Genomic DNA, 14,108 nt, shown 5'->3' with positions numbered 1-14,108 from the left:
TGCCCAGGACTATGCCCAGATGACTTTTCAGTATCTTCTAAGGTGGTGATTCTACAGCCTCCCTGGGCAGCCTGTTCTAATGCTCGATCACCCTCACAGTAAAAGAGTTTTTCTTCATGTTCAGATGGAGCCTCCAGTGTTTCACTTTGCGCCCATTGTCATTCTCCAGGCTGAACAGTCCCAGTTCTCTCATCCTTTCCTCATAAGAAAGATGTTCCAGTCCCTTAAACATCTCCGTGGCCCTTCGTGTCCATCCTGTTCTAAGTTTGGTCTTTTCCACGAGATCCATGGAAAGGTTGGACTTGACGGGCCATTGAGTTAACACTACAGTGGCCCATCAGTCAGTGTTTTAAGAGTTCTGGACTTTGCTACCATCTCCGTTATGGGCTGTTTGATTGGGTTTCTCTATCTGTTCATTTAATGTATTACTTCTCACTCTCTCATCTGTTTCTTATGCTGAATAGCCACTAACCTTTACAAAGTGTGGTAAAATGTACAAATCTTTTTACAAAGCCATTAATCTTTGAAAAACATGTATCCTTTCATTCCAGGTATTACTACAGTTTTGTCAAATTGCAGTCCCCTTTTTTAAAGAGTAGAGGCTGTAGAAGTGTTGAAAGAAAGAACTTGTGATTAGAGCAAGCCGAACATATTGTCCATTTTTAAAATAATTAAATTGATTTAGCTGATGTCTTGAAATGTTTTCTCTTTCATCTGGTTTCACCTGGAATCCCTGTCGTTTTCTCCTGTGCTTGTTTTATGTGATGAGAGGGGAAATAAGCTGAACTGGAACTGGGAGATGTGGATGCTCGAAGGTCTTGATTAAGTCCATAAAAACAGTTGTGGTGTTAATGTGGTGTGTATTTGTGAAAAGTACATGCTTCCATTCCTCTTTTGCACCTGCTTTCTGAAGTGACAGGTAATTTTCTTCATTAAAGCAGCAGACACTATTGCCCAAGCTCAACAGATGTGCAGCTCTGCTTTATTATACTGTATGCTTGACACTGTAGGCACAAATCCCTGAACATATTGGCATGTATATTCCTAGTTAGCCTAGCCCTCATTTTTTTTGCACTCCAATTTTTTTAGGTATCTACCAAACAATTCTTTAAAACCCAAACCAAGTACTTAGAACGAGAATTTGCTCAACATCTTTGAAAGCAATTGCCATCACAGTAAAGCTACTATTCAGCTGATTGACAAAGCTAGTTGTGGTTAACTAGAAGTGCTTCTTAGTTGACTAGTGTTTCTTCATCTTTACTTTGAAAACATCATATAATGTTAAAAACTGTTAGCATTAATTTATGACAAGCATAGACTTCCGTTGAAGCAACAGATGAGTGTGGCACTGTGTTTGATTAACTACTATAGAAAGAATCATTCGTACAAAAACTCGAGAATTTTTTTTTTTTTGTGGCTTCTTTGCTGTAGTTAACTGATAGAGGAGGGGAACTTGTTTTCATACTATACATTAGGTTATCCAGTTTTCTTCTGCTGAAATAAAGGGAAAAAATTTCTATTTGTATGAGAAACAGAATTGGTCTTCTAATTGTTACTGAAAGAAATAAGGTTCAGTCAGCATTTGCTAAAAATACTGTTGTTCTTACTTATGCCCTTTTCTTCAAACATTCAGTATTGAAGAAAAAAGAAAGCTTCAAGTTTCAGTAGATTCCAAATAAACAACTTCTTCAGCTTTTGAGAAATCCTCCATCCCAGATACTGTATTTTCCATGATTTGATTTGAAGTCATAAACAATGCAGGTGCCTGCAAATTTTAAATTTTTTTGGAAGTGTCAAGAATAGGAAAATTGCGTAGAAAATTTAGTTTGTTACTGGCTGTTGTCTCAAGATCACAAAACCATTTAGGAAGTGAACTTCCTGGGGTGCTGCTTTTGCTCTTTTTAGTGTCTGTTTTCCCCCTCTTAGTACAATTTTGTGCTTTGTTGATATTCTGAAGTACTTTCCTTTCTCTTTTGTTCTCATCTTAAAGTTCCTGTTTCCTAATCTTCTAATTTATCTAGTTTCACTGCTTCTATTTTACTTATTAATTTCTCTTTTCTTTTTACATATTTACCTCCTGGTTACCTGCTCTCATGTTGTGTTCTTCTGGGCTACCTGTTCTGTTTCTGAAAGGGAAGAAGCTGATGAAATGTACACTTTTTCATCTTTTCTGCTCTCTTGTAGCCGCTCGAGATCAGTTGAGCGGCAACTGATTATTCATTTTTATTTCTTAGAGGGATCAAAATGACTGTGTACTCAGCTATAACTGAAATGTGATGAAGTGGTTTGGTTGGTTGGTTTCAGGGTTTTTTTGTGTGTGGTGGGTTGTTTTTTTTTTTTTTTTTCCCAGGGTTTTTTTGTTTTATTTTGTTTTTTTTTTTTTTTTATTGTAACATAAACTGTGAAGTGTATAGGAGGATACGCTGCATTTTTAGGTAACCAACAGATAGTGATGTCTCTTGAGGTTGTTACGTTCTGATGGCACCTCTGTTTGAAGAAGCTGTGTTTCTAGTTAGTGTTTACAAAGCGGTTGCACTTGAAATGTACTCTTGATACAACCAGATAGTCTTCGAAGGTGTTTTTTTCTTTCTTTAGAACACTTTGTCGATGAGACCCTGCAGTACAGCATGTGAAATCTTATCCGGACTCCATAGTATGTTGGAAGTGACAATATTGGTAGTTTTGTTTCGTCCGTGTCCCCCCCTGCCTTTTCATTCACTTCTTTTCCATAATTGGTATCGCAGAGATGTATGCAGCATCACAACTGTTTCTCTGAAAAAACCATTTATATCATGCTTTAGAATATACAGTACATGAGTGATAGAAATTGAACATGACTGCCTGATCAATTACACTTTCCTTTGCCTGGGGCATCTGTTAGTGTGTCTAGATATTACAGTGTGTTTGCTTAATGGTGTTAACAGTTTTGTCTTTTCTATTTTGCATATATAGCTGGAAGGGCCGTGTGTTCTGCAAATACAGAAAATACGCAATGTTGCTGCACCAAAGGATAATGAAGAATCTCAGGCTGCTCCCAGAATGTTACGTTTACAGATGACCGATGGACACACAAGCTGCACAGCTATAGAATACAGTAGCATGTCAAAAATAAGGTGAACACAACTTTATTTTCAAAGTTTTGCTTTGCTACTTAAATATCCTTAAAATAACGGAAATGTCCTTAGTAATATATGGAAAAATTGCTTGACAAAACAGGCTTCCATCTCAAATTTTGTATATAAAGGAGAACCTTAAATTCAGCCTGCAAAGGTGTATATGAATGTAATTTACAATACCGTTTATGCTGAAGTACGTAATGGAAGAAAGTGGATTTTGGCAGCCGTCTGCTGAGTTGGAGTTGACATGGCATGCAGCATTTTGGGTGTGTGCAAACTTGAGCCGAATTCCCAATTTTTAGTAGTAGCGGATCTTTTGCCTGACTTTGGTAGCAGGAATGTCACAGGCCTGACACACCTAACTTACTGCAACTAGTGTTGCTTTACCATGGGCAAGGCTTTAACTTGCATTGAATTAGTAAATAGTCTTCAGTTACATATGAAGGGTAAGAGAGCCAATTACTCTTTAACATGAGGATTTTTTGCCTGTTTGGTTATGAAGATGCTGAAAATTTGTGTTTAATCTCTGGAGTCATGGTGTGCTTTGCTCTTCACTCTAGTTCAGATTACTCTGATTTAAAAAATACCTTCTTCCTCTCTCTTTCTCTGCTAGCTGCAACAGTTAGATGTAGGTATATACATAATTTTTGAATGTCATCTTTTACTGTTAAACTGCTCCTGAGCAGGTGCCAGCTTGCAGTTTAGAGTGATGCTCTCTTAAAAGGGAGAACACTTAATGATATTTTAATTTTAGCTTGGGCCGGCAGAACTTGGAGTATCATATTCCAACATGAATATAGAGAGCAGAAACAGAAGGCTAACAGGCTTGAAAGCTTTTAGGTAAAATCTCAAAAATGTCAGAGAACTCATCACTGTAGTTGATGATGGGAGCTCTTCTTTTCAAGTAACATCGTATGAAAATTTAATTTGTGTTGTATGTGGTTGTTTCAGGTTTGAAGTTGGGCTATTAACATGGAATAATATGCTGCTTCAATACATAGTGTTTCTTTAAATAAATGATTAAATAAAAATCACAGTTTTCTTTTAAAATAGAAGTTCTTCATGACTGGGGTTTCCATTTACCCCTCACCCCCCCCTTTGCATAATTTTCGGGGGTTTTGCCATATTTCTTGTCTATTTTTTCTGATCTCGTTTTCTTTGCTTTTATCAGAACAATACTGAAAATCCATGAATATTGCTAAGGTTAATGCTACTAGTGCTAAAATTGGCTGACTCCACTGTGAATGTTCTTCACCATGTGGTATGGTCCTGTGATTGCAACAATAGCTTTAGAATATTTTAAAGAGGGTATTGTGTCTCAGCTGAAAGGTTATAACTGACTCTGTCCTGTTTCTCACAAGAAAAATCAGTTTCCAGATTGTGCTGCTTGTCATATCTTTCAATTATGGATTGGAGATGCATGATTCTTTTATGCATCTGCTGTTGTTTTTCACAGGGTAGATTCACATGAAAAAAGGTAAGGTACCTCCTTGTGGGAGTTGACCACAGAGAGCATCCGTATGTTTTTAGATGATAGAGTAACGAGAGAAGCAGTACTACAAGATGCATGTTTTTTATATTTATTCTGGTACAGTCCTGGCTGTTAGTAATGTATAGAAAGCTTCTTTTCTAATAGCTCTTTGTTTTCTCCTAAGTTAAATGTGTAAAACAAATGAGATGATTAACCATCTGGAGATACTCTATTTATTAGCTATAAATACATCCTAGGATGAGGAACTTATTCTTAGACAACTGACTCTGAGATATCTTCTGTTAGTCTAAACAAATCACATCCTTAGTGTGGTATTGTTAAATTGGATTTTAACCAAACAGACAATTTGCAAACATTCATCTCTGTTAGAATCTAATTTGCAATATGGCATTTTTGTGTAATGAATGGGAAGTGTTCCAATAAAGCTATTGAAAAGTACTGTTCATACTGAAGGAATTATTGCAAAAGTTTTTGATGCTAATTTTTTATTATGAAATACAACATTGTTGGAAGTGTAATAAGAGTAGAGTTTTATATGTTTTTGGTGGCAGAATATTAATAAATGTATTTGAAATATTTGGCTTTGTTTCTGCTTCTAGTCTGAACACTCCACCTGGAACAAAAATTAAGCTTTCAGGAATTGTTGAAGTGAGAAATGGATTCTTGCTGTTGGATGACAGTAACACAGCAGTTCTCGGGGGTGAAGTGGAGCATCTTATAGAAAAGTGGGAATTACAAAGGGTGAGGTAACACCACTCAAAATGCTTGTCTTACAGGATGCATATTACATTTAATGACATCAAGCTTAATGTGTTGACTGTGAACTTTCATATGATAAGCTTTTAGAACTTTACTGTCCCAATATTTTTAGGGATGCAGGCAAATATATATAAATAGGTCTTATGTATGATTTTGTAAATGAAGAAATTAGTGATCTTTGCATGGGAACTGATTCCTTTCGTAGTCTGCAGGGATTGAAAATATTAAACAAATGTATTAAACTTATTTTAGTGCAGTCATGGGTTGTTGCTTTCCTAAACAGTGTATTTGGTACCAAAATATTACAGAATGATGCCTTTTATAACTACCATCTGCAGACTGTATATTTTTGAGGCAAAAAAAAGTGTGGTAAGTGTACGGAAAGCATTGAAGTTGGTAACCTTAAGTATGAATTCTGTATCACAGATTTCATCAGTGCTTTCGGTAGGTTTGTGATTAGAAAGACAAATAGGAGGTTTTAAAATCTTTCTACAAGCCATAAATACTTGTAAGCCCCTTTACTCTGTTTTAGCCTGGTTTCTGTCCCAATAGAACAGAAGTTGCTGCAGAAAGATTTTTTTCATACACTTGCTCACAAATGAGTGGCAGTTCCTAGGGCAGGAAGTTGTGACCCTGCTACCAACAGTCCCAAATACTTGCCAGGTCAGCTATCACTACTACTATCACACATAGCTCTATATTTCTACATCCGTGTCTCTGAAACAGAGTAGCTGCTTATGAACACAATGGTCATTTCTGTGTAAAGTACTTCTTTCATTGTTGCTGATGCCAACTTTGGCACAGTTTTTGTTATGGCTAGCCTTCTTTGGTGTTTGTTTGCATTTTATAGATTTGAGCAAACCGGGCCAAAATTTATTTGAAAGTTTGAATTACACAGTGTCCATTCTAGTTGCTTCTGTTTGGCATCCTTTTTGTGCTTTTATAATTGAAAATAGTTTTTTAAAAACATTACGGGTTTTAAATGAAGCTGCCTGTTTGATTAAAAAGAAGGTTCTGAGGCCAACGGCAAAACCATCCCATTTTATCGTTTTTATTCATATTTAGTATAGTCTTGTCAGTCCTCTCTCCAGTTAAAAACCACTAAGTTTTAAGATTGATGGGGACTTAAGAGAGACGCCTAGAGCTAACACGTTCTTAAGAATGCCATCTAATTTGTAAGAGAAGGGTCAATAAAATCGGTTAGCTTTCTTGGTGATATTTTGGACAGTCTGTTTTCATGTTTCTTCTATCTGGGCTTCAGCAAGTAAATGTTGCTTTATAAATATTAATTTGTTTTTGAGGTCAATGTCAAGAAGTAACTCAGAACATGTTCTGTTTACAAGAAAGCAAACCATTTAATAACCATTGGCGTGCTGCTGACTACAAAAACTTTCAGCATTTGTTTGCCAGTTCTGTTGGCTTTATGGATATGTTTAAAAGAGAAGTAACTAAGTTTTCACTGATTTGCTCTGATAAGATGAAGTATAGAAAGTTAACTATTGCCTCTTGCTATCCCCTCGATTCTCTGGTTCCATCCTGCAGTTTGCCAGAGTATCATTTTGTTTTTCTTGTTGACCAGTTAACAGCACAGGATCAGGTTCCCAGCGTGAACGTGGCCATGTCAGAAAAGCTGTGGGTGACATGAAATCAGTCTAGACAGGTGAACCATGACCACTGGAAATCGTAGTTCCAGTTCTATATCTGGACTGACAGCTAGACAGATAGGGCTCAAAGAAGTCTATAGAAGCCAGATGCTACTTTGATAGCAGTTTCCTCGTGAACTCAATGTTTCTGTCCTGTTCAGAAAGCTTTACGGAAGAGGACGGCTGACAAATAAGCGAGATTGTCAACTCTCAAAGATTTTTGAGCGAGGACGTTGCCTCTCCTTGTCTAATCTTGCCACTGAAGCTTAAATCAAATGCTGAACTGTGTTTGCATAAAAAGACAGAAAACTTGTATTTGTGTGACATTTCAAATTATTTGTTTTGAAGCCAGTTTTTTCTCTCTCTGCTACAGTGTCTGAGAATTGTTAATTAGGCTTCTTGTGTAGGCGATGAAATAAATTTCTTCTATACTTATTAAAAAGCTAGTGCTATTAAGTCAAATAATATTACAAAACGTTAGAATTAAAGTTGTTTATCCTGTCTTAAATTATTGCCCTTGCACCTACACGTCAGCTTCTAGTTGCATAGTTGCATTACTGTTTTGTTCCATTCAGAATGTTGTTTGAAATTCCTCCTGAAAGCAATCAAGTTTTAGTAACGAAAGACTTGCACTACAAATATCACGTATGTGGAATGAATGCAGAATTATCATACTGCATGTGGAATAAATGTGGTGTTCCTTGTAGCATTCAATTTTATCATAAGGTGGAGTAAATGAGAGTGTTACTGTGTGATCTTTTTTCTAGACTATTTGGAAATATGAGGTAATGTGTCATGGACTTCTTTAGGTGAGAATACAGTTCCAAATAATTATTACTTAATAGTGTTCCTAGTGTTCTGGTGGTGACTGGTGTTTCAATCAGCGGGAATCAGTATCTGTGAGATATTGCTGCTACCCTTCTTATGAAGGAAAAGTACTTTGTATTGCTATTAATCAAAATATCAGATGATATGTAAGTGAAGGCTGAAGCAAATTTTGCCGAGATGATTGGTGAGACTGGTAGGCCCTTGTATTTTTAAAACATAGAGTCTGTCAAATTATGGATTATCTAAAAATAAAGTTCTCTAGTATACTTAATGATTCTTTTATTTTGGTGAAGGCCAGGCTAAATATTGAGGTTACCTGATGGGAAAAGAGAGTAGTTTTATGAAGCATTGAACATTCATATTAGAAAGAAGTGCTGAGGGTATAATAGCATACAATATCTAGGAGTTCAGTTTTAAATTGTAAACCTTTGTTTCTTAAGCGATTCCGTAGAAAATATTTTTTTAATGTCACAATCCAAATACAGCAGACAGTTATAAATACATTTAGTATGCTTCTTTTATCCTAAGTTTGTTGTAAATGATAGTTAGTGCTGTGCTACAAGCAAATTTAATTGTAAGTTACAAAATATTGTTCTTGTTGCCAGTTTGCTTTTTATTGGGTGCAAAGTGAAATTTAATTTCCAAAGCAGTTGTTCTCACTTCTCAGCAGATAGTTCTACCTGAGAAGAAAGTGTCAAGGCTGTTATTTACCATTAGGCAGCATTCTTTCATTCTGGATAACAATTTTATGTGATAAATCATTATGATTCAAAATCCATGTTACTGAATGTTAGTAAATACGCAGTTAGTTTTTAAGTGCTTTTTTTGCTATTTGTCAAATTAGATGTTTGAGCAGTAGTTTGGAACAGTCTTTTTCTTGTATGTGTTTCTCTGATTTCCTTGAAAATAAGCGTGTCCTTAAACTTAAGCACGTTCTTCCTGATTACAGGACATGGGGAATTAACTATGATCAAATGCTTCAGTTCTTACGTTATCATATAAATATTTTTATTTTAATTTGATTCAGTGCTGGAGTCCATTCCAGAACTGTCTACATTTCTCTAGACCCAAACAAAAAAAAAGTGTAGGGTTTATTGGACCTAGAATGCCTACCCTGGGGAAGCAAAGCAGCTTGGCCATGAAATAACTGTTGTACTGTGTTGCTTCAGTTAATAGGTGCAGGAAGGTATGAGTGTGCTACAGTGATCAGCCCTTGGTTAGCTTGTAATTCTAAGGCAGCACTTTAAGTGAACTGGTAGAAACTGAAAGAGAAAAATATTATGATTTCTGCACTTATAAGTGCTTTGTTTTGAATAATTTATTGAATACTTTATCAGTGGCTTTTGCTCCAAGGCATGAGGAAAGGATTTTTTTTTTCCCCACCCTTGAAAGGAATTAACAACCATAAATGATTTAGAAGAAGGTCTTTGGTTCCTGAATAAAAGTAGTTAACTTGAAAAAAGTGGACCAGAAGTTTTGATTTGGGTATTAGTTAGCCAAATTAATCTCTTTACTTATTTTAAGAAATTCTCTGATAGAAATTCTCTGGCTTAAAGCATATTCATGTTTATACTACAGTACTTGCATGATAGAATTAAATCAATTTTACATCAGGGTAATAAATGTATAGGTAAATGTCATATATAGCCTTGAGTAATTAAAACTTTCTCTGCCAATGAGGAGTAGGGAATGATGTATGTAATCATTCATGACTGTCCCAGAGGGAAAAAAGGGACAGTAAGAAATAAAGATGATAAAACAGATGCTTTGTAGGAAATGCAATTTTGAAGCATTTTAACAGCATTAAGGACCTGTTCTTCCTTCTTCCATTTCTGAAACCAAGTATTTCTGTGTAACGTGAAATAATTAACATGGAACCAAATGTCAATTCCAGTGAATTTCATTCTCTTGCAGGTTGCTGCTGTTATCAGAATTTGTAGAGAAAGAAAAAAAAAAGTATCAACTATGAACAGATATTTTAATGCAATTTTATTATTTGAGAACGCTTTGTTTTCAGGTCTAGGTCACTGATTGCCTGATTGTGGCTAGGACTTTAGAGCACTTCTATAGGTACTACGTAGCACTAATTGTTACGGTCTTTGCGATCCAAAGATCTGCTGATCAATTTAACATATGTACTGTACTTTCCATAAGGCCGTAGGGGACATTTCCTAGTGGCACAGTATTTTGTTTCCAACAGTGGCAAAAAGAGATGTTTTTTAGGGAAAGCACACAGCCTGAGCAGTTATACAGCCTTGGCATCTAGAATTGTTGTATTATGTTTTATCAGGGGATACAGTCCTGACTAATCCTTTCAGTATTTGCTTATGCATGGGTTCATGAATTTAACAGAATGGTTGAGGTTGGAGGGGACCTCTGGAGATCATCTGGTCCAACCCCCCTGCTCAAGCAGGGCCACCTGGAGCCAGATGCCCAGGACAATGTCCAGGCAGCTTTTGAATATCTCCAAGGATGGAAATTCCACAACCTCTCTGGGCAACATGTGTCATGGCTTGGTCACCCTCATGGTAAAAAAAAAAAAAAAAAAAAAAAAAAAGTGATTTCTGATGTTTGGAGGGAACCTCCCGTGTTTCAGTTTGTGCCCATTGCTTCTTGTCCTGTCCCTGGGCACCACTGAAAAGAGCCTGGCTCCATCTTCTTTACAGTATCCCTTCAGGTGTTGTGTAGATTACTAAGATCCCCCTGAACCTTACCTTCTCTAGGCTGAATTGGTCCAATTCCTTTTTAAACATGCTGAAACTGTATGCCTTCACAACCTCTAGTGGCAGCAAATTCACTGGGTGCTATGTGAAGAAACATTTGCTGCCTATTTCTGTGCTGCTTTGCTCTGATAGTGTAGATTTTGTTATATGACTGCATTTTCTGCATTTGCTGTGTGTGTTGCCTTTATGATTTTGCAAATTTTCATCATTTTCTTCATCTCCCTGCCCTTCATCCAACCTTCTACTTAAGTGCCCCAGGCTTTTAAGTATATTTTTTATGCTTAAAATGTTAATCTTGCAAGTTTTGTATACTTTCTGAAATAGACACATTTATCATGTAATCTGTTTTCTGTTTGCAATTTATTAATCAACAACTTTCTTTTTCAGAGTTTAGCAAAACACAATAGAAGTAACATTGGAACAGAAGGTGGCCCTCCCCCTTTTGTACCTTTTGGGCAGGTATAGTATACTTCTCTTTGTCATTTCATAAAAAAACCCCTGTATCATGATATCTAGGGGACTTGGTTCCAGTTAGATAAAGGCTATCAAAACACCTTAGATCATGATGGCTTGGATCTAAAAAATGTGCCTGTTTTTAAAAAAGTTGCTCGGATCCTGTCACTTTGTTGTGCCAGTTTATATTTGCATTTTTCCTCTCAATTTCAAACTTTAAATTTAGTATGTGGAGCCTTTGATTCTTCTGGTCAGATCTTGTAGGCCCTAATGCAATCCCTTCGTAAATACTAAAGGTATTTACAAGAATCATACTAGCTACATCATGAAATAAGCTTAAAATGTAAAAGTCATTGGTTTTGGCCCTTTTAGTGGACTGGAGGAGTGTGCTTTCAGCAAAGACATCTAGATGTCCCAGGTGTACATTTTTGTGATCATATTCTTTATCTAAAGTTGTCCTACTTTAATAGAATAATACTTAATTTTTTTCAAATTAGAGTAGGCAGAAGAGTTAATTAAAACTTTCTTTTGCATTTTCAGAAATGTGCATCTCACGTGCAAGTGGATAGCAGAGAGCTTGATCGCAGAAAGACTCTGCAAATGACAAATACTGTAAAAACTGTTGTGGACAATGATGAATTTGAAAAGCAGAGAACAGCTGCTATTGCAGAAGTAGCAAAGAGCAAGGAGGTTAGAAAGCATGTGTTGCAGCAGTTTACTTACTGTGATTGATCTTTTCTTGGTATTTTAAGTATTTCTCTTAAATGACAAATGCTTTCTGATGTTTGCCTGCTTATAATTCTACTCATGTATCTTTAAAAAGATGAATCAAAAATAGAGTCCTTTTGGATTGATGGGTATGTTCTTATTTTAATAAAGCTAATAAATGTAACATGTTTTATTGTAGATATGATTTTGATTTGATACCACTATTAAAAAACCGTGGTTTTTACAATTCAGCTAATGAGATTTAAGTAATAAATACAGGTTATCAATTTTCATCTCCTTTTTTTCAATTCTCAAACACCTGCGATTCCCTGCATCCAGTCTGAAAGAATAGCTAGGAATTTTAGTTCTAATGTGTCAGGTTTTTATGTCCTCCATTGGTTTTCCTTTTATTTTATTTTTCAGATATGCTTGGTAAGTCATAAAAACTAGAATGAACTGCCCTTTTTACAGCCTCATTTGGGCATAGGGTGAAAAAAACCCCCTACCTAATAAATTCATCTTTTTTTGTGTGTGTAAATTAGTGCTTTATTTGTTGATGCAAAGCATAATCATAAAAATACAGCTGCATCAAATTTACTGCACTTTTTCTACTAGCTAAATATTAAGGCTTATTTTCATAAGTTCTGTTTACTGAAATGTTATTTTTGTGCTTATCTGAAGACCAAGACGTTTGGAGGAGGTGGTGGTAGTAGCAGAAGTAATCTCAGTGTGAGTGCTGGAGGGAATCGAAACAGGGAACTGTTCCAGAAAGAGAAGATAACAAAACCTGAGGGAAAGAATGAAGGTGTCTACCGAGAACTGGTAAGGTGGAAGACTTAAATGGAACCTTAAACGCGTACTATTAAAACACACAAACCCAAATATAACAGAAATAAAAGCAAAAGACCCTGAAGAATAAGGGCTTTTCTGTCCTTCAATTTATTTTGAAGTCTGTTTAGAATACTTAGGGTGCTTTTGTACCTTACTGAGATAGTTACAAGTGTCAATGTGATTTTTGTAAAAAAAAAAAAAAAAAAAAAAAAAAAAAAAAGTCGTCTTACCCAGTAAAATTTAAAACCAAGTTTTCACAGAAGAAAAGTAGTAGTGTATATGGTATAGGACATGACAGTATAGTTTTATTTTCTTGTTTAAATAAGCTTAACAGTTTTCCATGTTAACATCTACTAATTCATTTTAGGCAGGAAGACTTTCATCATTCAATTTCAATACATCAAATAATATTTTAATGTAGCTTTTCTTATGAATTAATTTAATATTTATTTTAATCCATCTGGTGTGTTATCTTCTGAGAAACCTGAAGCACTGTATCTTTACCTACAAAACAAGAAAAAAAGAAATAATTTTTCCTGTTTATTCATAGACAGACAATAGATCGTGGAGGTCAATCGTCCTCCTCTCTTGATAGTCCTTACAGGATATGTCCTACAATTAACAATTCTAATTTGAGTGATGAAAGCAGACTGAAAGAGGCATCGCAACAATGTAGTAACTCAGTAAACCAGTATTAAAATATGACTTATTTATTGTTAAATATTTTCCACCTTATTTACTTTTACCAAAGATTTAACAATGAGAAGAAAATACATTTAGGAACAGTAACTGCCTGTTACAATTTTGTGTAGTCTCTGTCGTCATCTTGCAGCAAGGAGAGCTTCCAGCAGTGCTGCCTTCAGCACTGTGCTCAGAAATGTCAATACAGTATTCTAGAAATACAGGCTGAAAAGACCTCAAGAGGTCATTTAGTCATCCGTCTGCCCAGTGTAGGACCAGTGGTACACCTTGTCATCCTTGACAACTGTGTCTTGACCTAAATAGACTTAAAAAAAACCCCAAAACAACATACAAACAAAAAAACCCCAAAAAACCCCAACAGAAAAAAACAACCACCACCACCACCAACAAAAAATGCCAAACAGAAACAAAACGCCACAAAACTTCAATTGGGTAATTGTTTAAAGTATTGTGTTTTCTAATTTTTTCTATGAACTGCAAGAAATTAGTCTTACATTGTACTGTAAAATGGCAGTACTTCCAAGTTTTGAAAACTTAGTATTATGTCATTTAACATGGCTAGGTGCTGTTTAGAAGAAGCAAATATGAACCCACTAAGTGTATATAGAAAGCCTTCTTTGGTTACAAGTAATGCTTTTTAGATCTTAAAGCAATGGGTAACAAATTTGTTTTGTCTTTTTAGAATTGTGACATCACGTAGGTTTGATTGTTGGCTCTCAGGTATATTGTTGACTTGTGCGTATGTTTAGAAATGGTTAAAGGTTTTTAATCCATCTGGTGTGTTACATTCTGAGAAACCTGAAGCACTGTATCTTTACCTACAAAACAAAAAAAAAGAAGTAATTTTTCCTGC

General features: G+C 35.6%; 1 protein-coding gene across 5 annotated transcripts in view; it reads left to right on the top strand.

Annotated features, from left to right (window-relative positions):
- The window catches only part of TDRD3 (tudor domain containing 3), a 110,301-nt gene that overhangs the window by 52,533 nt on the left and 43,660 nt on the right, over positions 1-14,108 (top strand). For all 5 annotated transcript variants that reach the window (XR_007507905.1, XR_007507906.1, XM_049815696.1 and 2 more), the window contains 5 exons: positions 2,953-3,113; positions 5,208-5,349; positions 10,949-11,020; positions 11,555-11,704; positions 12,404-12,544. Coding sequence is in view for 3 of the 5 variants with exons in the window: in XM_049815696.1 (XP_049671653.1) it covers positions 2,953-3,113; positions 5,208-5,349; positions 10,949-11,020; positions 11,555-11,704; positions 12,404-12,544 (666 nt within the window). In the remaining 2 variants the exon portion in view is untranslated. The remainder of the gene's footprint in view (positions 1-2,952; positions 3,114-5,207; positions 5,350-10,948; positions 11,021-11,554; positions 11,705-12,403; positions 12,545-14,108) is intronic.

Source organism: Accipiter gentilis, chromosome 13 (assembly GCF_929443795.1).
Source record: "Accipiter gentilis chromosome 13, bAccGen1.1, whole genome shotgun sequence".
NCBI classification, from domain to species: domain Eukaryota; kingdom Metazoa; phylum Chordata; class Aves; order Accipitriformes; family Accipitridae; genus Astur; species Astur gentilis.
Note: the sequence above shows the minus strand (reverse complement) of the source record. Positions and strands in the feature narration are given on the sequence as shown.